Source organism: Homalodisca vitripennis, chromosome 5 (assembly GCF_021130785.1).
Source record: "Homalodisca vitripennis isolate AUS2020 chromosome 5, UT_GWSS_2.1, whole genome shotgun sequence".
Classification (NCBI taxonomy): Eukaryota; Metazoa; Arthropoda; class Insecta; order Hemiptera; family Cicadellidae; genus Homalodisca; species Homalodisca vitripennis.
The window spans coordinates 58,317,264-58,344,640 of NC_060211.1; the positions used below are offsets into that span (position 1 = coordinate 58,317,264).

A 27,377-nucleotide genomic window follows, 5' to 3' on the forward strand; every position below is an offset into this window, starting at 1 on the left:
AATATGCATTAATATGCAAAAAAGTGGTTATAATTGATTAGAATAAAAGAGTTCTCTGTAGCACACAAAAACACTGATAGTTGAAATAGACTCAACGAACAATGTTCAAACGTCAATGCGAATTCTCCTTCTTGCTGTGACGGGAAGAATATCCATTGGAGAATCTTGAACGCCCATTAGAGAGTCATTTTATATTACGAAAATAATACATTTTAAAACTAACTTTTAAGGATATTAAAAGAAAGGAGTATTTATTGTACATAATTGAATGAGTAGGAAACAATTATAGACATAACAAAAGAGACAACTATGTGCAATTAGTTAGGATGAGGCATTAAGTGTTAGTGCCGTTGCCAAACACGCAAGCTACCACTAGCTTAATGCTTTGCTAGCTATACATACAAGTTCAACACAGAGTGAACATATGAGTATAGACAGTGTAGATAATATGTTTAGCGATGGATGAGGCAGTAAGTGTTAGTGCCGTTGTCCAACACGCAAGCTTCCACTAGCTTAATGCTCTCTTAGCTATACATACAAGTTCTACACAGAGTGAACATATGAGTATAGACAGTGTAGATAATATGTTTAGCGATGGATGGGGCAGTAAGTGTTAGTGCCGTTGTCCAACACGCAAGCTTTCACTAGTGTAATGCTGTGCTACCTATACATGCTACGTCGTAATTCTGTCAATATACCCACATCTGACCGCCGCGCCGCCGTCGCCGCTTTATGGCATTGGCGTTGATAGACCTTCCTGTTAAGGTAGGTTAAGTGAAAATAATAATGGTCTTAACAAGCTGGACTGTAGTTGATGCATTGCAGTAGGTCCGCAATAAAATTTAATATATAATAAAATGGTATTTGCTTTCAAGTTTTTTAGTTACTGCGTACTCTGGTCGAGGGTATAATGTATGTACCGCGTATTTAGTAACGCCACTGATCCGTCTCAATACCGGGGAACAGCTGATGATCAGCAACGATATGGCAACACCGCCTCAAATGTCATCGGAGTATTTGCTGCAAGCCTTGAGCAATATAAAATGTGATACATTGAAACCGGAAAGTACTCGTGTAGTAACACACATCGTTCTTCTATTCAGTTCTAGAAATACAGATAAGGTATATTACGATTAACCAATTTCCTTCCTTTCAGGATGTGTGAAATGTTGCTATGAGTAGTAGTCGCATTATAGCAGAGTAATTCAGTTAAAAGTGTAGACTGGCAGGTAGGGCTTTTCTGTGTGAACATAGAACAACTAAATACGAATATCAGGTTCTTATGACAAGAACCAACGTAATGGTTGTATTAATGCAGTAAGTGTACTTTTGTGTAGCAGAAAGTATACCTGCTATCTAGATACTCGAACATCTTTATACCGTTTTCTGGGGCATGTAATTCTACTAGAACTAATGCCTTGGTGTTTAAAACATTTGGTTTCGTGAAATAACGAGCAACGGTGTATCCAGGAATGAATTCGGGGAAATATTGTTCCGTTCGATAAGATTACCGGGTATTGTAGGGGTATTTGCTCAAGTAATTTAGCTTTAATAAAATAAGTTATGGGGTTCGTACATTGTCAACGCGAATTCGTACATTGTGCTGGCATTATATGCACACAAACATATTTCCAGAATTGTGCCTTTTTATTACTATACAATACAATCAAAGGATTTTTCACTTTTTTACAAAAAGAGACATACATATTACTACACATTAATCCAGTTCCATCCGCTAGATAAATAATGTGTTTTCACTCCTCCCTGTTTGTGTTACTCTCTCACTGTGTACTCCAATGAAGTTGTGACGATTTTGTGTTTACGCCCTCCTGCAATATTAAAATGAAGGCAACAAAATGAAGGTGTAGTAAATAAAGAAAATATCCTGTTTTAAGTCCTGCAATTTATTTATTGTGATCACATTGCATGCACTTTTTGTGTTTTGGTGGACGAAATTGCTGTAATTAAATTGCGCAATTGGGGGAGAGTCATGGTCGTGGAAAATGTTACAATATTTATATCATGCAGTGTACTAACAAGCATCAAGTGTCGCTCTTCTGCAAGTTCCAGTCCATGGTACAACTTGTTTTGAGTTAGCATGACATCATTTCAAACCGGTTTTACTTTTTTTAGTCTCTTAGTTTTAGTCCTCCTACTCGCAGTTGGAACTGGAGATACAATCATAGGGAATGTTTATTTGCGAATCCTTCTATGGGGCGATAATACCGTCCTGCTCAATATATTAAAATTCATAAAAATTATAAATTCTTCGTAAAGCTCTGCAAAGTACACTTGTACTTCTACACAATGAATTAACATCAAATTAACAGTTCATTCCTTCTACATTTTTGTAAGTTGTCCATAAAAAAACAGAGATTAGCCTCTGAATGCTTGTAAGTTGTTCAAGGACATAAAATGAAAATGTTTCACTATAGGAGATCCCAATCGCGTCGCTGAACGATGAGAGCCGATGCCCCCGTTCCCTCTGATCTGGGTACGCTACTGTTTATGAGGTGTATAAATGAAATAATTATTTTTACCCGATACTCTCCAGGAATTACGTCATGGGGATATTCATATACAAATATTCAACATCCATAAAATAGTATTTTTTATTTTCCTTCTTGAAAATCGTACTCGATTTAATGGCGTGCTAATTACGCTCTTGACAAAAAATAGTGAATCCTCGTTTCCTTTAAACATATTTCTAAATAAAGTGTACAGTTCGACTGAATGACTGAGTAACACTTCATTTAATATTATGAATAAACGCAGGAAACCTTATCATTAATGATAACTGGTCTTTCATAGTACATGCAACTAGCTCGAGTCAGTCTGTTGAGTTTATATTTCAAATTATTATTATTCCCAATTCCAGCAGCTAAACTAGGCTATGTCAACAAGTCACCGACTATACAGGGGAACACGACTGTATCTCATGCAGAAGTAAGGCATATAAATTGTAATTATTTCCGATTCGAGACGGTTCCAGTCACCGTGACGGTTTTCCTCGTCCCGTGCCGCGGGTCGCCCGTATCGCTGCTATCACAAGGCCACAGAGGTGACACACTGACAGTCAGCTATTGTCGCAGTGTAAGTGCGCGCCCGTGTACAGTCGCTCGTCCTTCTGTCAGTGCAGTGTCATTGTGCCACTTTCTGTACGTGCCACAGGATAAACAGCGGAATCCTTTTTATACTCTTCACAATTGTCTTTTTATGCCTTCCAGCCATTAAATTTGTTTGAGTAATTCATTTATAATTGGGTTTTACACAAATTTGCACAAAAGTTGGTCAATAATTTGTTCATTTAACGATTGAGGATTAAAACATATCCACTTTATAAAATTGTTATAAAGTTTATTATTTTAAATATCGGACTGGAAATTAAACTTTGATAGAATGCCATACAATACATGCACATGATATTGAATAAATCAATTCCTACCTAGACCAGGCGACTTTTATCCTTTTATATAAAAGTCATGTAAACCAGAACCATATTTTAAAATATATTATTTAGCAATATACCTAATTACATCACAAAAAGTTATTTCTTTCTAGGAGAGTTTGAGTTATCTATGAAATTTCGAAAACATCACTAAGTAATTTTAAAGAATAGTTATTTTGTAGAATTTAAATTTCATAAAACTACTACCATGTAATCCGCTATTCTATTTTGTCGTACTAGTAGTTTCGTTTATTCATTATATACGCTGATGGTGACTGAAATTCACTATTTTTAATCCTTGTCATACGTAAGTTTGGGATTTTTTATAGTCAACCAGTATCCGAGCCGACCACTTTTGAATTGGGCAGCGCATATGTAATGTATAAAGGAGTTTCCGTATATAAAGTCATCGCTATGGAGTACATTTGGACATTATTGTTTATTTAATATTCTGTGACCAAATTGATATTTCTGATTTGGAATGTAACGTTTTGGATCACATAGAGTAGTAAAATTTTGATCAACGTTAATCCAAAATCCGGAGAAAGAGCTCTGTCCCCCGCACAGATATCAATACAGGATGCCAAGAAAACTATTAATTTAATATTTTCTGACTGGTAATTCACGTATTGAATAAATGCAGTTGTGTCGGATCGAACTATTCATTCTGTTTTTTATTTGTTGGCTTTGAATGTTAGAGGGGCATTTTTTGAGATAATAAAATAAAGGGAATATATACATATCACATTAATAGTTGAGTTAAAACTACGTTTTTATATACCAACTACCAAAACTACAAATAAATTAGTAAAATAAAAATGTTTTTAAAAATAATGAACATTTAAAATCTTTATATGTAAACTCAGATGGTTTTATTTATAAGAAAAGGCCTGATTTCAGATTTTCATTTTTTTATTTTTTCAAAATATTCATATAACAAATTGAAATTGTTGCTTTTGCCAATAATATTATTATTTTTACCAAATCACGTTTAATGATTATATTTTTTCATATAAGTTAAAACTCACTTCTTACTGTATTTGTTTCTTTTCATTGTAAAACTCAATCTTTGATTTTACTTAATTTAAAATAAAATTATAGATCTAATTTCTTTCCTGATTGGTATTTATACAGGTTGCGCTTTTAAGCTTTTGGTGTGTGTTGCATGTAACATTTGTACACACACAAAAATGAAACATTATTATTGGTTGAGGTTAAGTGGTAGAGAGGACTTTATAGTCCTAACTTCGCCTCTAATAAAGTCATTTTTCATTTAATTTCATTTCACATTCCCACACTATTTAACTACAACTTGACTTCTAGCATACATAGAATTTCTTGAGTGTGTCGAGAATGCACAATTTTTATGACAAGGTTTATATTTCCTTTCTGTAAGCCTTATTATTTTCACAAATTACGTGGTTCTGTTTTGACCTCCAAGGAAACAAATTATAGGGAAACGTTTGTTAACGACGACATAAACCTCACATGTCGTTATCACCGGGTAGTCCCCAGGATAATCTCATGAAGACATTGTCGACTTGGCAGCTCCCCAACCAACGGGTTGTTGAAACGTGTTTATTATACTCGCCAGCGTACCTTACAGTTTCCTAGGCAACAAAATGCAGACTCTAACCTTTACAATATCTCACAGCTGACGGGTCCGTCATGGTGTACAGGAAGTGCAAGTTGTCGTGGGATGGTCTGGCGTTGGTTGTGGATACTTGCAGTCAACCACTTCAATAGTGATGAAAGTCGTGTTTTGAAGTTCGTACAGAACATCAAATAACTCACAGTTGACGCGTCTGTAAGTTTGTACAGGAAGTGCAAGTTTTCCGTGGGACGGTCTGGCGTTGGTTGTGGATACTTTCAGTCAACCACACTTCAATAGTGATGAAAGTCGTGTTTTGAAGTTCGTACAGAACATCAAATAACTCATAGTTGACGCGTCTGTATGGTTGTACAGGAAGTGCAAGTTTTCCGTGGGACGGTCTGGCGTTGGTTGTGGATACTTTCAGTCAACCACTTCAATAGTGATGAAAGTCGTGTTTTGAAGTTCCTACAGAACATCAAATAACTCATAGTTGACGCGTCTGTATGGTTGTACAGGAAGTGCAAGTTTTCCGTGGGACGGTCTGGCGTTGGTTGTGGATACTTTCAGTCAACCACTTCAATAGTGATGAAAGTCGTGTTTTGAAGTTCGTACAGAACATCAAATAACTCATAGTTGACGCGTCTGTAAGTTTGTACAGGAAGTGCAAGTTTTCCGTGGGACGGTCTGGCGTTGGTTGTGGATACTTTCAGTCAACCACTTCAATAGTGATGAAAGTCGTGTTTTGAAGTTCGTACAGAACATCAAATAACTCATAGTTGACGCGTCTGTATGGTTGTACAGGAAGTGCAAGTTTTCCGTGGGACGGTCTGGCGTTGGTTGTGGATACTTTCAGTCAACCACTTCAATAGTGATGAAAGTCGTGTTTTGAAGTTCGTACAGAACATCAAATAACTCATAGTTGACGCGTCTGTATGGTTGTACAGGAAGTGCAAGTTTTCCGTGGGACGGTCTGGCGTTGGTTGTGGATACTTTCAGTCAACCACTTCAATAGTGATGAAAGTCGTGTTTTGAAGTTCGTACAGAACATCAAATAACTCATAGTTGACGCGTCTGTATGGTTGTACAGGAAGTGCAAGTTTTCCGTGGGACGGTCTGGCGTTGGTTGTGGATACTTTCAGTCAACCACTTCAATAGTGATGAAAGTCGTGTTTTGAAGTTCGTACAGAACATCAAATAACTCACAGTTGACGCGTCTGTAAGTTTGTACAGGAAGTGCAAGTTTTCCGTGGGACGGTCTGGTGTTGGTTGTGGATACTTTCAGTCAACCACTTCAATAGTGATGAAAGTCGTGTTTTGAAGTTCGTACAGAACATCAAATAACTCACAGTTGACGCGTCTGTAAGGTTGTACAGGAAGTGCAAGTTTTCCGTGGGACGGTCTGGTGTTGGTTGTGGATATTTCATTCAACCACTGAAAAGATGATGAAAATCTTGTTATGATGAAATTTGAAATTTAGATCGGTTGTAAAGTTATTTAGTTTTCTCAAATATAAAGTGACTAAGTGATATTAGTATTAACAGTCTTTATAGCGATTTTTGGAAAAATGCGTAGGCTTAGTCCAATTGCTATGTTTTAAAGCACGCCTTACTTCCTTAGATTGTGTCAACTGAGTTTTAACAGATCTTCCTGCCAGATATTTAGGTCCTTTAGCAGTGTAAATGATTAATCCAGAAATAATAATAATAATTATTATTTCTAAATTATAAATAATTTAGTAATTATTACTAAATTCTAAATCTCCTTTTACGTTCAGCCGAGATAACCCCATAGAGCACAAAATACTCACATTTGATTAAAATACCACGAAGCTAATGAAAATAAATTAATTCTGGTTAATAACTCCAAAACATTTAGTAATACATATTCTGCAAGTGTATTGAAGAATATTTTATTCAAAATCGGATCAAAATTAAAGCAAATTTTAAGTATTTTAGCACCAAAATAGATAAAAATTCACACAAATAACATATTAATTTATTTCAACTTCTTCAAAACTTTCAGTTTAAGTTTAATTACTTCCAATATTCACTTAACTTGTTCCGTTATATATATTTTCCAAAGCTATAAAAAATTAACATGCATGGTACCGTTGTATGTACGATAAATCCTACGTAAAGAGCCTTACTGGACACGTTGATAAAGTGAGCAGTTTAGAATGCTAGCCAAGACTACAGCAGTGGTAACATTGTATACCGTCACATTCATGTCTCCACCTACCAGAACATTTACCCGGTTGACATAAAGCAACTTAATATTCACTAGACGCATTTCTCTTGAACTGCCAGGCGGTGTTTACTGACAGCATTAATGCAGGCCGACGCTCAAGCCTGAGTGACAGACAACCAGCCGGTGTGACAAAGCATTTGTCTTCTACTGTCGGCTGTAACTCGATGTTACGTTTCGGTCTAGTCCGTATTTATTAACAATATTTTCTAACATTTGCATTCGTGTTGTTCTAGCATCTTTAGTGCCATATTAGATCGGAGTTAGCTCACACTGTAGTTACACTACTACAACACGTCGTGTAGTTATCTAGGTTATGGCCCGTACAGAAACTAGGGCGAGGACACCGATAGTCAGGTAGTTATTTGTTAGCTATCTATGACGTATGAAAAGAAAAACAATGATGATAGTACTTCTCCTTCTTCATTCTCAACTTCGCTTTGTTGAGTGCCACACATACATTAGATACATACAGAGAGTGTTATACATTAGATTAAAACTAATAATAGTTCAGAAACGGTTTAAGTGAAGGCGTTGTAGTTTAGCATGGTTGTGTGTCTTGTTAGGATGTAACTTTCTGCTGTAAGATAATATCTTATAAGTATGACCAATAGTTTAAAATGGCGGCCTTTTAAAAAATGTAAAACAAATCATGAAAATCGACGATAATAGAAACAATTGCCAAGACACAAAAAATATTTCCTGTAAAAAGAAAAATATCTATTGGCTTATTTGTTAAGAACGGATCAAAATAGTATAATAAAAATGGCCGTGCTTTACTTTTGACTGAACTGGAAATCACAAGAATAATGAACATGGAATTGTTCCCGAACAATTTTACACTTTCGTATACAGAGCTGAAATCGAATAAATTATATTGACCAATAATGAAAGTTCCCAATAACGAACCACTGTTATACTTCAGTGGTTGCAGCTGAAAACTGTCTTCAAGGACAGTAAGCTAGGTCGTGTTCACTGAGTTTTCCTGCCAGTTGTCATTCTAATGATTGTGATCCGTCATCGGCCGATACTTTATCACGGAGTCGAGGAAATGACGAAATGCTTCCTTCAATTTGGCGGAAAATCTGTCAGTTGCCACGCTCCGACAGCCACAGGTACTGCGCAAAGTCGTGACCGTGCAGCGTCTGGTGATGCTGGTGAACACCCACCTGTGTTTGTTAAAGGAGATGACGGTAAAATCTTGGTGAGTCGAGAGAAATCGCTGAAGAGAGAAAGGTGAATTCAATGTTTGAAAATAAATTATTGAGAACTTTTATTACATTTGAAACCAACCATTCGTAAGTTGATCCCTTCAACTCCAAACTCCAAATATGTGCAATTTATATTGGCGTGCATTTTGGAGGATAATATGTCGTAACAGAAAGCATTGACAAATGTTTTTGCAAATTGGAACCCTAACCCTTCGTATACAGTACACCGCATTCAAATTAGCCCTGGTCACCTGATAGATTATTATTAGATTACATTACATATTATGGATATTCGATATATATATATATATATATATATATATATATATATTCATATTATGAAATGTGGCGTATTTTGAGTTGAAGATTTAAAAAGATTATAACAAAACATATTTTAGTGTTAAAATTTTAGAAGCGATATTCATTTTCAGTATTGTATTCTTTTTTTGTATTCAACTGACTTAGTAGAAGTCCAAAATCAGACATAAACAAGTCACATTTTTACAGGAATGTTTTTGAGAAAAGTGCTCTTAAGGGGCTTGATACTACTTGTACTGTTTATTTGTGCAGTTTTAAAGGAACATTTCTCAAAACTACGTTAGAGCCACCAAATTTTCAACATATATGTTATAAAGCTACTGAGTTTTTTTCTAAATTATTTTTCAAATTATGAATTTATAGAAAAATAAACAAAATAACAAGTTTATAAAATATATTTTACTGTGATATTTATTTCACTTACTTTGTCAAAATGTTCAATGCATACAAACAACTCAGTATCTCTGAAATAGTATACTGAATATGTGGTAACAGTTTCATGTCTGTATCTTGTGTACTTTTTGAGAAATGTTCTTTTTTTATAATAAAAAAATACAATTTCGAAAAAAAAACAGAGTTTTAATAAAGGTCAGCTCCACAAGTGGTTCTAAATTCAATGTCTTCGCTTTCATCTCATCCTCAAGCTTTCTTTTAGCAACCTTTGCTCTCTGGTTGGCTTTCCTAAAGAGTTCTTTATTGTCTGAGGTTTCTCGTACTACTTTTTTTTGGTCATAAAATAGGCCTTCTACTGAAGATCCAGGCTTAGGAGTAGATATGTAGAGCTAGGCTTGGTTATTTGGCTAGGCCTACCACCCTCACCTTTCCTACACTGGAAACACCACGAATGTGGGATGATCTAGACATGGTAATAAATAGAAATACGTAAAAAAGTTCAGTACGTAATAAAACAGCTAAACTGTGTGTCTTTCAAAATAAGGCTGCTGCATCATAAACATAACCGACAGACATGGAAACATGACTTGCACCAAAAATCAAACAGATGGTCAAAATTTACGGTTACCAAACTTCTAACATTCCCATAACATAAATAATCAACCTAAGTTGTGTTTTACTATAACAAATAATTAATACAACTTGGACGAATGAGATGCCGTAAGGACAGCGCATGTATATTTTAAAACGTAAAAAAAATATATATTCTAGTCATCGAAAGCACTTTTATTGTACGTAATGTTAACCGGAAATAGCTATAAAACTAACAAAACAAAAATCGAAAATAACAAGTACGAAATCCCCTTAAAAACAGTGTTGACATTTGGTATTTTATTGCAAGATTGGGGCCATATTCTTGCATGAAATCCTACCTTTCACATCGGTGTTGCAGAACTATGTGTGTGAACTCGTAGGCCTTCAGTAAGCGTTTGCCTTTCAAATCGGCGTTTCCCTCGTTATAAACTAATTATGACATGTGTCAAATTACCAAAACATTAACATAAAAGAATTTAGAGTTACATTTAGGGTTATAAATGGTGTAATAAGTACGATCTTCGAAACACGTTTTTCCATGTCATTGAATACAATGAATTGTTGTCTCTCATAAGCAATTTTGATGTGAGTTGTTATTCTAACGCTGTCGTGTTGGTAGACGTCAAGAACAAAGTTGATTTCAAGAGTAGGAACAAATATCAGAACTGTCAACAGAACCGAAAGTGACTGTGAGGGCGGGTGACGGACGGTGAGTGGCGGACACAGGCGGGTGCGTGGCGCGGCGCGGCGTGCTCTGCTCGGTTCAAGGCAAGGCCTACTTCTCATGCCCTGACCCGCCTTGGCCTCGTCCTGTAATAAATCGCTAGCATTACGTGGGTCACGTGTCTACCTAGGATATGTGAGTCTCCTGCTGAGAACTCGGACAATTAATTCTGCAACTTTAACTATCTCGAAGTTTATCCATACTCAAATTGAAATATTTTATGTGTCATTGACGCAACTAACGTTTAACAAACGCTATGTCAAAGTTTACTTTAAATATTTGTACTGGGTGTTCAGTAAAAGTGGTCTAATAGTTTGGGATTTTGTTCTACACATAAAAATGAGCAAAAACGTTTAGATAAAGGTATGTCCTAAAACCTTTAGTTCTCCGTCTTTCTGTCTATATATATGTGTTTTTTTGTAATCAAGGAGACATATTTGATAATAAAATATTAACACAATCCTTTTACCCATTTCAAAATGGCAGGAGTTTGATGTGAGTTATTTTCATAGAATAATTGCAACGTCCTCCATTTTGGAACGGGTAAAAGGATATTGTTAACATTTAATTAAAAAAGGGGTATATCAAAGGTTAATATAATTCTCAAGTTTCATAACTTTATCTTAACTGGTTCATAAGAAAATTTTTAAAATAAAAAATACAGACAGATATACGGAAAACTAAATGTTTTAGGACGTTCTTTCATATGAACTTTTTTCTCATTTTTATGTGTAGAACAAAATCCCAAAGTATTGAAACACTTTTACTGAATACCCTGCATATTTAGATACATTTGCATCATTGGGTCATGTATTAAAGTTAATAACATTTCAAAGTAAACCATTATTAAACATTCTATGTAAGAATTCCAATACTGAGTAATTTAAAATTGTAATTTAAAAATTAGCCAACCGTTTAACAGACATCCTCGACCAAGTACTCTCGGAGCCACGTTTTAAATAGTTGTTCATGGTGATGGTCTTAAGCAAATTATTGAATAGGATTTCCCCAAAATGCTGTAGCAGTGCAGCCGATAGATTCAGTCGGCAAGGCCCAGGACGCAAGTCCTGGCTCCTCGTGATGTGATCATGTACATCTGTAATTGGTGTGAAGTCCCTGGGAAACTTGGGAAACATAATTTTTTCCAAAATATTTAGAGACGATAAGGTGAAAAAAGTCAGACCCTTATTTACCTGCTAGATTGATTAGCCCCTATTTAAGGGGAGCACTTCGTAAAAAATCTCAAAAAATTACAAATTTTTTTTTTTTTTTTTTTTTTTATTAAAGTTTGGAATTTCCCGATAACAATGGTGGTATTAAATTTTTTTTATGATGACTAGAAGTGTCCGAAATTATTTTTTTTAAAATAGGCCTGCAGGCAGTTTCGGGCCTGTAGCAGTCACACTTTGAATGGTGCTGTTATAGTACTACTTCGTTGCAGTCATGTTCATGATTTGGTTGGCAGTGACAGTTTGTTATGTCAACAACTTACACTAACCAACAAAACATCTGTTTTATAACCATTGCTTATAACCTAGGTAGCATACATGTTTTGGTTACTGACATTTCTGTTTTAGAGAGTGAAAATTACGTAAATGATTATGGTTTTTTGTGAGTTTAGTGAGAGTTCTGAGTATTTTTTGTTATAAGTGTAGTGAATTTTATAATGCCACGTTCAAAGCCTGCTTTCAAGAAACGCGTTTTCAAAGGAAATCAACATAACCCTCCAACTAGTCCTAGGCCTAGTTATCTCAGGATCAAGTAACAATCGAGGTACCAATACTCCAAATGTGGATAGGCCAAGACCCTCAAAGTGCATCTTCTAAGAAGGTCAGTCCTTTTTTGAAACAGTACCAATTGAATGAAAATGATGAGTCTGAAAACTGTATAGTTAATATAGGATTGTTGAATGAGGCTCTTAGTAACGTTTCAGTGTGTAAAAATTGCCATGGCCAACTTGTTTACAAAGTAAAACACATTGTAGGCCTAGCATCAAAAATTATAGTCAGCTGTTCTGATTGTGAAAAACACTATTACTGTGACAAACTCTGAATTAGTCAGGCCTAACACTAATCAGAATGAAGCAAAGTCTGATAGGCCTAACACATTTTATGACCTAAATCTTCGTTTGGTTTATTGCTATGCGTAACATAGGCAAAGGTAGAGTGGCTGCGGAGAAATTTGCGCTTTTATGAATCTTACACCTCCGCCTTTGAGATATCATGAACATGAGCATTACTTGGGTTCAATGCTGAGTTAGTGTGTAAGAAGTCAATGCAAAGTGCTGTGCAAGAAGCTGTATCGGATAATGATGGTTGCAGAGACCTCGCTATAGCTGCTGATGGCTCATGGCAGAAGCGGGGTCACCTTTCACTAAATGGAGTGGTATCAGTGACATCTTTATCAACCGGTAAGGTCCTAGACATCGAGATTTTATCTAAATATTGCAGATGCACTAATAGACTAAACAACACGCATGGTGATGGCTGTATCGCAAACTTTGAAGGTTCTAGTGGAGCCATGGAAGTTGCTGGAGCAGTCGCAATTTTTCAGCGCTCGCAGGCATTGTATGAGGCCTCGTTACCTTGAATACCTTGGTGATGGAGACAGCAAGGCGTACTCCAGTGTATGCGAAGCCAAGCCCTATGGTGATACTGCCATAACAAAGATAGAATGCATAGGCCATGTCCAGAAAACGGATGGGATCGAGATTAAAAATCTAAAAGCTAAGACTAAAACACTCCCTGACGGCTCACGACTTGGCGGCAAGAACAAGCTAACAGATTCTGCCATTATTCAGCTCCAAAACTACTACGGATTGGCAATTAGACGCAACACAAACTCTGTTGAAGACATGAAAAAAGCCATTTGGGCAGAGTTTTTCCATGTGATGTCTTCTAATGAAAGGCCTCAACATGGACTATGTCCAGATGATGAAGAAACCTGGTGTAAGTACCGCAAAGCCGTAAAATCCAATGAAAACTATGATCATGGCAGCCATTTTCACTTGCCTGAAAACCTAATGACATTTATTAAACCTATTTTTCAAGATCTAGCCAATCCAACTCTACTGGGCAAATGTACTAAGGGAAAAACTCAAAATCCCAATGAGTCCCCTCAACAATGTCATTTGGACCTACATACCTAAAAGAACATTTGTGGAGATTAAAACTTTGAAATTTGGCATATATGAAGCTGTTACAGCTTTTAATGATGGCTACATTGGCAAATGCAAAGTATTTCAAGAAAATAGGAGTGTCACCAGGGCAGCATTTTATTACAGCAATGAAAAAGCTTGACCGGCGGCGAATTTTGGAAGGCAGAGAAAGCTCAAGAAGATATAGAGAAAAAAATTAGACAGAAGAAAAACTTACTAAAAAGAAGTCTGGAGGATGAATATGAGGAGCAGGAAGGAGATTCAGCCAGCTATGCACCTGGAATGTACTGAAAAAGGTAATAAAGCAGTATTTTTTCCGTTTTTTGTGTTTTTCCGAAAGTTGCGGTTTTCAATACAAAAGTACATGTTTCTCAAAAACTACAAATGGTAGGAATATGAAATTTTTTTTGTATGTTTGTAGCACTGTTTTACATATGTGGAACCACTAAAAAACATCACATTTCACTGAGTTCAATATTTATATACATACATATACACATATTTATATAGGTTTTTGACAAGCGTTAAAACAAAAATATATAACTTTTAGGGTATATGCCAAAAAAAATTTTTTTTTTTGGTTCCACGTGTTCCCTAGAAGCCCTCTTTAAATGAAAAAAAAGAATTATGAAGATACCTCAAGTAGTTCTTGAGATAAGTGTACCTATGTTAACATTACGAAGATAGGGCGAAGTGCTCCCCTTAAGACTAAATTATTCTTATGGCACTTATTTCAATTTTTATTACGCTTCTATTTTCTTTCCTGAGCAGATTTTACGCAAACGGCGATGTCATGTTGTTTCTATGAATTGCGTATAACACAGATTCAAAAGTAAAGGGATTTTGTACCGAGATATTCGTCTTATTAGGAAACACGATGAAGGAAAATTCATTGATATCAATGAGCAGACCAAATTTCATATTAGGCCCTACATTATGACATTTTTTTGATGATGAAAATATATTAGGATATAATTAGTATGTGATGAAACGTTTTGTATATTGTAACAGACAATGTTTGAACATGCTTAATTAATTATCGTTACAAGTATTATATGCATAAGACATATAACAGTATTGTTTCAACTAATAATAATACACGCTTCAATTGTTGCTCGTCCCAATTAAAAGATCTTAGTCTTGTTTAAAATCCACGTATTCTAACTCCGGGCCACACCCCGCTGTTATTTATGATACTTTGTGGAGCAATTTGCTGGAACACGATAAAACTAATATGTTTTCAATTATAACAAACTTTCCTCTCAACTATCCTCCTTATTAACATAAATTTGGACCGCACGTGCCGTGTGATCTCACGCTAAATATTTATCTCATTAAATTCGGCGAAGTGACCACGTACTTTAGAAATTACTTAAAATAGCGGAATTTTCAATTACCGGTGTTCGTGTATAACAGCCGAGCCAATCTGGCAGTCTATTCAGCTTTGATAGCCAGCGGCCAGTGTACGATAATGCCGTACACGCTTTGCTGTACGCTCAGGCATGCCGGGCATACTATGATCTCACGCGCCAGTGCTAGCTTGCTTGCGGTCGCTTCCCAATAGTTAGCGCTCCTGCGGGAAAATAAAACCGAGAAAAGCAATCAGAGTCGAAAAAAAACTCCGAAATACATTTCACGCCTTCGGTGCGGAATTAAAGAAGTGGAGATTAACCCGAGTAATGGCGCTATAAGTGGCGAGGAAGTGAGATTACTGTTCGGTCAGCAGCCGAACTGACGCGGGCACAGATAAACGTGATAATGACGCGTAGGCACTGAGATCAGCTAATTACAGCGGCGAGATCTTATCAGCTGATCTCGCATTGACTGTTTTTCTCAGGATTATTTCGTTGATACTGCCCACTTTAGGACTCAGTCATGAGTAATAAGGTGATACGCACACCCGTTACTTGTTATAGCATGGCGTGTTTCCCTTCAAAGGGATTACCGAAGTCACTATCGTATTATAAATTTCTCGTTGTGAGGATTATGTCATATTTTTTTGTCATCTAGTCACGTCCGGTTAGACAGATTGTAGTGTATATCCTATGAAGATTACTTAAAAAACACACAAAATATAGCCTAGTATTTTTAGGGCATCAAAATAATTTTATATCATAACAAATCAATAACTGAGAACATTGTTCCACACAAATATATAACTGAGACAGATTTATATACACATAATTACAGAGTTTACTGAATAGTAAATGTTTATATTGAGCTAATTTTAGTCATATGTGTGAGTTTTCGGAGTCATCTTAACTTAACGACAGCTCCAAGTAAGACATGGTTTCGAAAAGAACCTGAGTTGTTCTCTTGGTGTTATCTGTAACTAAAGTTATTTTTTCTATACTCTGGTATCTTAGTTGTCCTCCCTTTTCTGTCTTCACTCTATTAGATCTAACTTCTACTTCATAAAAATACACATTTCCTATTTTTATCTGGATGCTACGTATCATACGTTGTTTATGACTAGCAACGGGAGTAATTTGTCTTATTCTTCTCTGCCAGCGAAGCTTTTTTCATGTGGCAATCCATTTCAATGTGTTAACTGTGAGGGATGACTTTACATACTTGAAGGATCCAGAAAATAAACTTAATTCGAGCCTAGCCTCAGGCGAGGGTGTTTCGGCTCTTATATTTTTCTCTGTTCGTGTTAGACGTGGAAACTGATTTCATTGGGCTCTCAGTAAGCAGCCTTGCTACGCTTAAAGCAGTGTTTAAATTTGCCGGAGTCTGGCTGTTAAACAATGTGCACGCTTCCACTCCTTCAACTGTGTTAAAGGAATTTAGGAATGTCCGACGAGACTCGGTCTTTGAGTTTAGGATAGAGAAAGATGATTGCGCTATTGGCGGAAAGGTAGTGCCAAAAATTAAATTTAAAACTTTTAGATCTTAAGCTGCAGGGGAAGATGAGATTGGAAATCTATGGATGGTTTTTGTCAGTTTCTAGAGTATGATTGTACACTCTCTTGAGTTTTGAAAATTAAGCCCGCTGAAAGTAGAACAATGAACAGTAAACAGGCAACGCCCATCGGAAGCAGAGATACGATCCCGAGGCTGTAAAGAATGTCATGGGTCTCGACATCCTCTCTACAAAGGTCGTAAATCGGGCGTGCCTTGGACTTCATGCCGCATGCCAGTGCTGAAAAGATCGTCGATTTGAAGCTACGTTGATGTTCTATTCACAATGCTGATGCATGGAAGAAACACCTCAATCTGGTCAGACTGTACAAAATCAGAATATCAGATGCACTGTGGATCAGTTGCATCTAAAAATGCTAAGGAAGGAATCAAGGAATGTTAAGGAAGACAGGTTGAAGGTATAAATCAAGAAAGAAAGTTGATTAGCCAGACTTTTAACCCTAATATAGATAAGAGGAAGCCGAATAGAAGAGGGATAATCTCCTGAGTCCCTTTTGTGGAGCTCTCATGTCAAGGATATCACAATGGTGACAGACGAAATAGGGCAAAAACTCCAGGCTTGTCTCAGTCTATTTCAAAACCAACGATTTATGGAATTTGCCAGCTACAAACCTTTTTCCTCAACTCCGAGGCCGAATGCTGCCAATGTTATTTATTGAGAAGAGCCCCTAACTCCGGCAGTAGAAGGAAATAGCAATAGGAAGTGAAGCAGTATTGGACAGGCAGATATTCAATCGGTCTTTCTCCCTAAACATCCATGGCCCTACCATTTGGAAACGAAAGCGCTTCTCATTAAAACGACCAAAGGCAAAATAAAGCAACTTCGTGGTAAGAGAGCCTTTTCTTTTTTCACAAACTCTAATCAAAGCCAGCAACACCAATAAAGAATAATGGTAATATAATGATATACCTATATCAGGATCATAAATATCAGGACATTTCATCCAATGGCACAGACCTTGGAGGTGTAGGCTAAATTCCTTATTCCTCTAATTAGTGACTGTTTTATTATAATGGATTTTAAGAACGTATAACCCTTCGTGTATGAAACAATGGTAAATGTGTTGGCTATCAATTAGTTCACTCAAGGTTGCAGCTAACATCTTGATAACATACATCTTTAAATATGCATTGAATATGCCCTTGACTAATGTTTTATGATTTTTTTTTATAAAGTGATATATTACAAACGCATAAGGAATGAAGCACGTTTATGTTTGCATTGAAACTGGAATTTAACCGGATACACCCATTTTACCTTCTCAAGTTGGTCGAGTCTTTTTCTTGAAAATTGGGTTTTACACCTTAAACTGGTATTAACAAAAACCCCTATTTACTGAAGTGAGTAATTCAGTTTAAACTCTTGGCCTGGCAGCTTATCTACAGATACCAAAGGCAATAATTTACAGTGTTATCAGCTTGCAATTATAGAGGGCATGGTCACTGTTAGTATTAGGTTTTGTGGTTTCTGAAAACTACAGCCTGTTTTTATTAGTATCATTAAAGTGATAAAATTGTGAGCTACCAACGCGTATTACCTTATACAAGTATAACTTGCCTCAACTGCAGCTAAACAATAGATATTTTACTGTATAATTCACACTATATAATTAAGAAATATAATTCACTCGATCCAGCAGTGATCATACAAATGCAAAGCCAACGACAATGCGTACTAAGCCGCGGGTAACTGCTAGGAGCTCATATATAAAAGAGAGAGTTACTATGTAACTTTTACTGTAAATATAAAGACTGTTACGGAAACCCATGGCAGTTTCGTATGACAGATCTGTGTGTATAGTATACGTTTGTGTATTCTTAATCGGGAAACAAGGCAAACTCAACATTGGTGTCGAAAATCTTATTTACTCGAAACAGACGGTCTCATACTAGTGCAAAGCCTGAGAAAAAGTATGCTAAGCCGCGGGTAACTGCTAGTTTAATTATAATTTATGGTATTTTCACAGTAGAAACTATTATAGTTTCACCTTTACTACTTCTAATATGAAATATATTAGATGTGTTGTGGTTATATGCTAAAGGTAGGACAAATATTACTAAATCTATGTATATGTCCGAAAGTTAATCACATGTTCCCTACAAGTAGACCAGCATCTCATAATCTACACGTTATGAAATATACTATTATTCCCTACATGTTTAAATCTATGTCTACGAGTAGATTAAATTTCTGATCATGGTTGTTTTTATCTCAATCTCTTTCAATTTCATAACTATTAAATCTTAAAACCATGAAACAGTTTTTGAATGTTGATAATCTGAAGCTGTAGCATGTGTCTGTGTCTCAAGTGACTTCACGCTAGGCTCAGATGTTATTTTTTAGCGTGTATAAATGCTTATAACATCGTCAGGATTTAAAACTCCAACTAAACGCTCAGCTACTGCGAAGGATTAGTACTCTTAAGACGCTGTCTCCGGGCAGGATCTAGAGACTGTCATTTGTAATCCGTGGGGATGTATGTTCACATTTCACGAGTTAGCTCCGAACCTAACCTCTCAGTATAAACAGATTTTACAAGAAATTATGGATAGTAAAAAATTGCTTTCACACGATCATTAACAGAATATTTCAACAACATAATATAATCAACACAATGAAACAATCACTGGCATGAGGATTTGACTGTGAGATGCAGCACTCCGTTATAATAAATAAAAAAAAAACATTATTTTTTAACTATAAAATTCCTACACCTATTACCAGACATATTACAAAATTAGCACAATTCTATTTATAATAACATAATTTTAAATGTAGTGTGTGTTTATGGCATTCTAACAAAGCTAGAACGTATTAGCATGCTAAGAAATAAAAATAATAAAATTTTTGGAAAAATCAAATTTTTCCAATGGAAAAGTACTGCAATGGCATATCAAAGGTCAAAATATTAGAACTCAATGTACAATTTAACTTAATTTGATTTTCTTCTCTTCAACTAAGTCCATTACGATGTGGTTAACGTTTCTGTGTTTGTGTTTTATTCTGGACAAAAGTTTTGGACAAGTAAGTACATATAGTTTAATAAGTATATACTCAATAGTAATTAAGCACTATAACCTGAGAGAATCCACCACGTATAATTTGGGAACTTTGTTTACGCACTTATAAGATGGGATCAATAACATATTGATCCCACATTGTCATAGAATAACATATTGTTCTGTGGTCGCTGTATGGGACAGTCTATATTGCGGAAATATTTGCAAACAGTGTATCTATCTCTTTAAAATGTACGTTTCTATCTTCTTTCGTTTTTGGTGGGTATATTTTAAAAATTAAATGATAACTATATTTCACATACATTAACATTAATACTGTGTTTTCATTGGGTTTATCACGGGAGTTTAGGTTACATGGCTCAGATGGCTGTGTACAAGCCATAGAGTAAAGAAGGAAAAAAGGAACAAATTATTTATATTTGCAATAAAATTTATTATTGACGATTTGAAAGGGTTTCAAGTTTTCGGGCCAAATGTCCTATTATACTTTTATTTATGTTTGTACTATTTTATAAATGTTTCCACAGTATTGTGTTTAAACACAAAAAAGAACTTATTTCTAGAACATATTATGTGCAGTCAGTAAGTGTTCATGACTGTAGCCTATTGTTAAATAATAGCGGCTCATGTACAAAAGATATTTTATAGTTAGGCCTACATTTAAAGATATTAAATTATATTTGTCTTAGTATTTGTCAGTATTATAGTTTTAAAACATCCACAGATCTTTTTATCAGCGTCACACTCTGTAACACAAAAAGTTGTGTAAGGGAACTTTGAATGTTGATTTTGTTTCTTTTGTAGTTTATCAGTTGATAACTTATACAATATTTATAATAAGATAGCTATGTGTTTATAAAATATTTATTAAACATGTTTTAATTTGTTCCCATTATTAGGTTATTAAATGCTGAAAATAACAGCAATAAAATACACTTCATGCAGCACTTATGGTACTGTTATCCCTTGGCAATAAAAGGCACCAGCAGCAAATGCCTAGGATGCATTACTTGTGAGGCCGCCGCGCCGTGAGAAACCAGGCGCAAGGGAAACAGGAAGGAAACAGATAAGAAATGGCCGCCTGATTTCAACTTTCTCATCATTCAAATGATAACAAGAGTTAGTGAGGAAATCATCCCTAGCTTAGGTCATCATTGGAGAAATTAACACTATAAGACTGAAACGTGCTTCATTAAATTACACTGTTGAAATGTCAAGTTACATATCAGCGTATGAGTTGGTAGGAAACTGCAAAGTGTGTCTGTCATTCATAATTATCAAGTGATGTGTTATACATATGATGTCACACATATGTCATCTTGTATTTACATGCTATCTTTCATATATTTACCACCTTTTATGTTTATATAAATGAATTCATATAAATAAGGTTTAACTTTCTGAAGAATTTAACAAATAAACATTAAGAAGTAGTTTATTTGATTTTGTTTATTTGCAATTTTAGATTCTTTATAGTTGTGTTCTTTGATTGGTTGTTAAACATACACGAATAACTGTAATCGGTTTTTTTCTTTCGTAAGTTCTTGTATTAGGTTTTATTCAATCATATTTTATAGTAAACATTCTTTATTTAAAATACATATTTTTATATGGAGATATAAAAAATATATGTTTGTATGAAATAATGTTTAACTATGATGCAAAATTAACTCATACAGTTTATTACTCTTATTGTACAAAGCTGCAAGATTACATCTATTGGTGGGATGGGAATGATTATGCGAGGTAATAGAGATGAAACTTTATATACATAATTGTAATTTACTACCGTACCTGGTGTATGCTATAGTAATGCGTAAGTATAATAATATTGCTGGGCGTGAGAGCTATAAGTGAGATATGTTGATGTCTATAAGGATCGAGCCAGAAACGAGTCGGAGAGGTTCACCACGACAACAACTTTGACAGTGAACGTGAAGGACGATGATGATCAGGACCCCTCTTTCATCTACCGAGGCTGCATGTCGGTGGACGGCGCCTGTGTCAACCCAGAGTATCATGCGACCGTAAGTTATTTAATGTAGATTTTAGAGCGGGCCACACTACGATGAGTAATCCACAAAACTATCGTTAAAATATTCTTAAAAATACTTTGTAAAACGTGAGTGCGGCAGCAACACCAGGGATGCCTAAATTAAGAACTCTATTATATCCCCTCGTTATCCTAAAAACATTTTTTTTTTTATCATACTGCTCTAATCACAGTAATATTCATTACTAGGAGCAAAAATGATTGTTTTCAGTGTCAATCGGTTTTTAATCGTGGAAATACGATTGAGGGCTTACATACACGTTTATATGAGAAACAAAATTAAAACTTATTAGTTTTATTAAATTTTTATTACATAATAACTCAAAATAGTAATACTGTAAAGTTTAAATACATAAAAGGTGATTTTTTAAATTTACTTCTACTGAAACAATAACAAAATTTGAGGTTAGGGCCAGCGACGTAACTAGGGGGGGGCACGCGGGGCATGTGCCCGGGCGCAAGTTGTTTGGGGGGGCGCCAACACGGCCACAGATTTTTCTAATAAAAATTGTTGAAAATATTTTTTAATGCGAGGTGTGTTGCAAAAGAAAATCATTATATTTATTATTTTTATTTGATTTAAGTCTAAGAAAATGCAAAGTGAAATGATGAATGCTATCTGACTATTTACGAATCATGTTTACGGTCTGCATGAACTTGTACAGAACGAGTATGGGCACACTGTGTTTATCTGTGGAATGACTCACTAGGACGGCGCGGCGTCAGACACTTCCTTCCCTCCCGGCTCCCACCCGCAGCTCCCCCATCCCTCTCACCGCACCACACATGCCACATTGCCACAAACACAACACATCGATGCTCGCTGGCCTGACCTTGACTAACAGACTAACTGCGTATGTTGTGCAGTTGTGCACTACTATTGTTGACAATAGTTCATACTTCTACTTCATTATATACATCATCAGTGGTTTCGGTTCACGTAAAGTGGTTGCGGAGCTGTTTCTTTGAGTGTTACTAGCAATATTATTTTCGTGTTTGTGAATATTAGTTCATGTCGAAAAAAACTGTCTGGTGCGGAAAAATCGCAAAAGAGCTAAAGAGAGAAAAAAAGAAGCACATCAATCCTCGTCTCTTCTATCATCATGGCTAAATGAAACAAACAGTAAAGGTAGGTAAGATAGATATACAGTACTTTGTTACTTTGTATTTATTAACTAATACAGATTAATGATTAACTTATTGAAACCTTAAAAAATATATCATAATTAACTTTTCTGTAACTGTAGCAGCGTACTATTGATATGAATCTGTGTTTAAAAAATATATAATTGAACACAGGGTTTAAGCTTTCTTCTTCTTAAGCTATTTCTTAGAAACGCTAACAAGCAGCAAATCTAGTCATCGTCACACTTGAAGGACGACATTTCGCTTTAACCAAGAACTAAGAACGTCATAATTTATTTAAAAAAAATAGTATAGTAGGAGATGCTTTGTCGGCAGTATTGTTTAATTTAGCGTTAAACTATGCTTTTAGATAAATACGGCACAATTAAACAGCTAAGTTCTACCACAAATTGACAAATATACCAATAATATTATTTTATCGAATGAAGGTAACTCGAATTTTTTATTTTTTCAGATGAAATCAGCTGTAGTACAAGTACGGACTTTTGAAGATGGAGGGTCATCAGCTGATGCAGTCCAAGACGTGTTTTCAACTAATGCTAATCTTGGTACGGAAAATCTTCAGCTGGAAGAACTTCCAGTTGTACCAACGGTCACCCAGGATGACGTCGAGGGTGAAGAGATCGAGATGTTTCAACCGGAGCAAAAGTATAATAATGGTACGTCTACGAGTTTGACAACTGATCCAACCCATGGTGAGTCTACTAAATCTATTGATCTAAAAGATCCGGGAAGTGGCCTAATACCATTTCGGATGCAGACAGATGTTTTATTCGTATCGAGATTATTGAATGAAGGGAAAATAGAACCTGATCTTAACAATACTTTAAGAGATGGGAGACAGTTGACTAAAGAGTGGTTTACAAAAATTATGCCTAATGGCTTAAAAGTACATCGAACATGGCTAGTCTATAGCAAATCAAACAATTCCTTGTATTGTATCCCATGCAAACTTTTTTCGCACACTGAACATCAACATCCACATAAGATTTCTGCTTTAGCCAAAGATGAAGGGTTCACTCAGTGGAAGAAATTGAGTGAACGGATTCCTGAGCATGAGAAACTCCTTAAATCACAAACAGTGCTTTTGTGCTTGGAAAAATTTAGAATCTAGTTTAAGTAAACGTTCTGGCATTGACAAAGAACTACAAAGACATGATTGCACTTGAAGAGGCACACTGGAAGGGTGTTTTGTATGCTATCATTGATGTAATCTTACACCTAGCAAAAGATGGCAGCCCATTACGAGGCTCCAATGAAAACCTGGATTTCAGTGACCCTAGATGCGGTAGGTTTTTGAACACTATTGAACTAGTATCTCATTACCATGCACCTCTGAAAGAGCACATTCTTCGCCATAAAAAAAAGGCCAAGTCAGTTACTTTTCGCCGCTCATCCAGAATGAATTTTTAGACATTATTGCAGGAAAAGTCAGAGAAAACATATTTTGTGACATCAAGCGCTTCAAAATACTTTTCAATTATGTTTGACTGTACTCCCGACGTAAGTCATTTGGAGCAAATGTCTCAAGTCCCTTCGTTATGTGAAAATCACCGAACAGGGTCCGGAGGTAGTGGAGAGTTTTATTGATTTTGTAAAAGTTGGTGAAAAAACTGGATTGGGTCTTTCGCAAGAAATTTCAGAGAAAAATCAAAAAAGATGGCTTAGATTTGAAGAACTGCCCGGGGCCAGTGCTATGACAATGGTTCGAATATGGCTGGCAAATACAAAGGCGTCCAATCTAGGATTCTTGCCGAAAACAACCTGGCTTATTTTGTGCCTTGCGCGGCTCATTCCTTAAATTTAGTAGGTGCAAATGCTGCTAGTATGTCAGGGAGGTACAGTCATACTTTGGAACTCTTAACTGCTTGTACAATTTTTTTGCTTCCTCGACCAATAGATGGGAGGTTTTATTAAAACATGTCCCTCTATCTCTAAAACTACAAAGTAACACCAGATGGTCGACTAAGAGGGAAGCTGTACAAGTTATATACAAGCATCTAGGTAAAATTATAAATGCTTTAAATGACCTCAGAAACCAGCCTAACTACCTCAGATGAAACAAAAACTGAAGCAGCTAAATCTTTTGAAAAATGTCAAGCAGTTTGAGTTTATAGTTCTCTCCTGTTTTTGGTACAAGCAATTGACCCGCATTGACATTGTGAACAAGCTCCTACAAGTGGAGAATATCACCATACATAGATCGGCCAAACACATCAGTCGATTGATCTCTGAACTAGACTCGGAAAGGGCAAACTATTCAAACGCTGCAAATGAAAGAAGCCAAAGAAATGGCAACAAATCTTGGCCTTGATCCTCATTTCAAAGTAGTTCGAAAGAGAAGAAAAAAGCGCATGTTTGATGAGAATGCCGAAGATGAAGCACCTGAATTCTCAGAAGAGAAGAAATTTCAACAGCAAGCTATTAGAAAATCGTCGATCGCATTCTTTGTGAACTCAGAGAAAGATTCAACTCTATTCAAAAACATAAATCATTTGTTTGGTTTTCTCAACGGAGCTAGCTTTGGAACAATGAGTGGGGATGACCTAAAGGCTAAAGCAATTGAATTAGCCTCCAAATATAAAGAAGACTTGGACAAAGACGAATTGGCAACTGAAAGTGGAAAGTTTCAATACCATGGTTTGGATTTAGTACCAAATATCCAAACAGCCAATTCGATTGATCTTCTGAAATTTTTGTGTGTGAACAAAATGGAGGATGTATATCCAAACATAATGACTGCCTTACGGATCTTCTTGACAATTTCCGGTTTCAGTGGCTTCGAATGAAAAGAAGTTTTAGTAAACTTAAAATAATAAAAAAATTATTTACGGAATTTGACAGGGCAACAGAGGCTGACAAACCTAGGGATTATTTCCATTGAGCACCAGGTAGCCTCAAAACTATGCTTCAGTGAGATTGTCAGTACATTTGCTGCAAGAAAAGCCCGAAAAGTTAAATTCTAAGAACAATTAAATGTTTTAAATCAATATTTTACATAATTTACTATCATAAGTGTTTTAGTATAAATGGTGTTGTTTTGAAATAAACTATTTGTTTTTGAAAATACGTATTCTATTATTTACCAAATATATTTAGGCCTATATACTTTGAACTTGAGGTTGAGTATTTTAAGATCAAGATTCAAGATAGTATTAATGTAGCGTACACCCGGTACCGAATGGACACACCAACACACTTGTTAAGAGGAGTTATAAGGAATTAGTTTCAGTTCAATTGGTGGGGGGGAGGGGCGCCAAAATAGGTGTTTGCCCCGGGTGCTGAATAACCTAGTTTACGTCGCTGGTTAGGGCACAGAAAAATATGATATGTGCTCCAGCTGATTTTTCAGATCTCTGTTATAAGGTAATGAAAAACAATCACTTTATGGACAAACAAGTACCAAACCAGCTGTTATATTTGTGCAGTATGATGGAGCTAGATGTAATTTCAAAGGGATGAGAGGAAGTTCATGATATGGTGAAATTCGTGTAAATATTTGCTCACACTTACAAAACGAGATCAGAAAACTGAAAATAGTTAGATTATTTTTTTTTATTTTGATCCTTTAAGATCTTTCCCTGGCCAATAAAAATGTGATTTTTTCATCAGAACACAAGGACTATTTCGTATTTAAATCAGTCATTCAGACCATTTTTACTTGCAAAAAGTGCTGAATATATCTAATACACATTTTTTATAATATGTACGTATATAAAATATATTAATAAGAATTCTTACACTTAAAATTATTGTAATTTTATCAGGTCATATTTTATTTCAACATACAATTTTAAGTTATATTTTGTCTTTAGAATTTACATTCTATATACATTATATTTTATATACGCAATCTAACAAATTAGTGTTCTTCCTAAGCCTTGTTAAAAATTGCCCAAAGTGACTACTTATTTTAAATGTATGTAATTCCAAGTAGAACAATAATACTTTTTTCAGTTTATTTAATTTCTTAAGCTCAGGTATCTTAAAACACACTAACTATGAAAATTAAAAAAATAACGACTAAAAACCTTACTGTGATTGCAATAACAGTATTTATACATTTATGGTTATGTGATACTTTTTTATTTTATAGAGGATGATTTTTTTATTGGTGTGGTTTTTAAGTTGGCACCACTATTAAACACAACAATTAAATTTGAATAAAACAGCTGATCTTTGTTTATTATCTTATGTCATTTCGATATTTGTATTGTCTAGTGCGTATTATTGTATAGTAACCATGAACAGACTTACAAAAGAAGAGTGTTTGCGAATAGTGCAAATTTATTTTGAAAACCGCAGTTAAGTTCGGGCAACTTACCGAGCTCTTCGTCCGATTTACGGACCTCATAATCGTCCATCAGAGTCAGGTATTCGAGCTTTGGTTAATCGTTTTCGTAATACCCACACTCCTGTTGACAAGCATCGCCAGAGACGCCGCACAGTAAGGACCGAAGAGACTGTTGATGCTGTTGCTCATAGTGTTGAAGAGGATGCAAGTGTGTCGATTCGTCATCGTGGGCAGCAATTAGCGATCTGCTACTCA

General features: G+C 35.6%; 1 protein-coding gene across 1 annotated transcript in view; it reads left to right on the forward strand.

Moving 5' to 3' along the window:
- The window catches only part of LOC124362265 (cadherin-99C-like), a 190,061-nt gene that overhangs the window by 118,175 nt on the left and 44,509 nt on the right, over positions 1 to 27,377 (forward strand). Inside the window, 1 exon segment of the mRNA XM_046816618.1 lies at positions 21,507 to 21,656. Within this exon segment, the coding sequence (XP_046672574.1) occupies positions 21,507 to 21,656 (150 nt within the window).